At 37.1% G+C, this 2,170-nt stretch overlaps 1 protein-coding gene across 1 annotated transcript; it reads left to right on the top strand.

Moving 5' to 3' along the window:
• Positions 1-254: 254 nt before the first annotated feature.
• LOC125936326 (transcription elongation factor A protein-like 8) lies at positions 255-976 on the top strand. The gene has a single exon (XM_049650364.1). The coding sequence runs from the start codon at positions 638-640 to the stop codon at positions 974-976; it is 339 nt and encodes a 112-aa protein (XP_049506321.1). The 5' UTR covers positions 255-637.
• Positions 977-2,170: the final 1,194 nt, after the last annotated feature.

The raw sequence follows: 2,170 nt of genomic DNA on the forward strand, positions 1-2,170 counted from the left end.
ATAAACTTTTTCTGTAAGGGACCAGATAGTGAATATTTTAAGCTTTGTGGGCCCTATAGTCTGTATTGCAACTATTCAAGTCTGCATTGGAGTGTAGAAGCAGCCATTGGCAATGGACGTGATTGTTTCAGTAAAACTATTTATAAAAACAGGGTGCACTGATTGGATTTTGTCCATAGGCTGTAGTTTGCAGACCCCTGATCTAGATAATGATTATCAGTATCTGATAATATCACAATAAAAGAGACACCAGGTTTTGTTCCTCCTAATGGAGGTACATGGCTCATCTTGGGGGGGGGGAAACCAGAATCTGATGAGGCTTTTTGATTTAACTACCAATTTTCAGAGAATAAAAGGAACAGAGGAACATATTAGAAAATGCAGGAAGAAGCAGTCAGCAAAATCTAGACTTTGGGAAACTCCAGAGAACAAACGACTTTTTAAACAAATTTTCAAGAGGGAAAATAATATGGAGGAGTAATCTAGAGATTAAAAATGACTTAAGAAACATATCACATAGTTTATAGTCTAGGGCTTGTTTCCCTGTAGGAGCTCTGTATTGCTGGAGAAGGAGCAAAAGTGCCCTAATCCTTTTAGGATTAATTTATTCAAAAGAAATAACAGAAAAATACTCAACATGCAAAAAGAAAATGAAGGAAAACCACAGAACATGCCAAAGGTGGAGGCACACTGCCCTTCAGAAGATGTACCACAGGAGGCAGAGGGAAATCCTCAGCCTTCTGAAGGTATAAGCCAAGAAACAGGAAGCCTTAGAGGAGGGCTGACCCAACCTGGCTTGGGGTTTAAAGAGGACACTCCCATGAGGCATTTGGACCTTGAAGAAATAATAAGAGGCGTAGATGAGTGGGAAAGGCTTAAGAAAGAGATAAGAAGAGTAAGAAACAAGTTTGCGATGATGCATTGGAAGCAAAGACATTCATGCAGCTGTTCTTATCCTGTGTGTTCTAGACCGTAAATTCTTTTTTTTTTTTTTTGTCTGATATTAAAATCTGGTCCCCGCTTGCTTTCTGTGTTTTCTGATGTATCTTTGACATTTGTTTTACTTTTAAATATCTGGTGGAATTTTTTTTTTAGGTAGTGTCCTTGTTACCAGCATCTCACTGGATTTTGTGTTTTGACCCATTATGCAGATCTGTTTTTTAGTTGGAAAGTTTTACACATATGCATGAAAATTTATTCATTCTATATTGCAAAGTTAAACATAACATGTTTACAAAGCAGTATATTTAGTATCAGCTCACATAGGTAGGATTAAATCACAAATTGTATGTATGCATGCATATGTGTATACATACATCCATATGTCAAAAACCTAATGGCTTATTTCTGTGTGGTGTGAGCTTTTTTCTTTTCACTTATATGTGTTTTTTTCCTGAACATGTGCCACACACACAAAAAGAATTAAAGTTTTGTAATTAAGAGTCAAATAATTTGTATCCAGCTTATAAGGACAATGGAGGCACCTAAATTCTTGATAGAACAACTATAAAATATGTAAATCACAAATTACCTCTGGATCTCTTAGCCAAAGGAATAATGTTGGCAAATATTACAGATTTAAAAAAAAAAACATATCAAATATCAATGGGTGAATGTGGTTGTTTCCCTGCAAAGATGGTCACCAGTAATTTCTCCCATCTCTAAATAATCCTGTCCTCCTTTTAAGAGATGGGGTCTATTCCCCTCCTTTTGAGCCTGGATTGATTTTAACTTACATTAACCCGTAGAATATGCTAGAATTGACATTGTCCTAGGCCTGAGTCTTTGGGGGCTGGCATCAGCTGCTTTTGCTGCTTTGGGGCCACCATGTAAAGAGGCACATCTACCCTCCTAGATTGAATGCATGGGGGGAGAGAGGTCCCAGCCTTCTAGACATTCTCCTCAAGACCTGCAGCCTGAGAGTTAAGCTTGGTTATTCCAGCCCAGTCAAGATGCCAGCTGAATAGAGCTGTGTGAAACAGAAGAATCACCCAACCAACCTACAGAATCATGCAAAATAATAAATGGTTATTTCAAGTCACCAAGATTTGGAATAGTTTCTTATGCAGCAATAGAAAACAAATAGATACATAGAAACTTACTTGGAAATAATTCAAACAAATTGTTACAAAATTGTGTGATAATAGGGGAAATGTGAATAGTAAATAGA

Source organism: Panthera uncia (genome assembly GCF_023721935.1).
Source record: "Panthera uncia isolate 11264 chromosome A3 unlocalized genomic scaffold, Puncia_PCG_1.0 HiC_scaffold_11, whole genome shotgun sequence".
NCBI classification, from domain to species: Eukaryota; Metazoa; Chordata; class Mammalia; order Carnivora; family Felidae; genus Panthera; species Panthera uncia.

Bases quoted from the DNA above. Each gene is read 5' to 3' on its own strand.
- LOC125936326 (XM_049650364.1), top strand. From the start codon at position 638: ATGCAAAAAGAAAATGAAGGAAAACCACAGAACATGCCAAAGGTGGAG.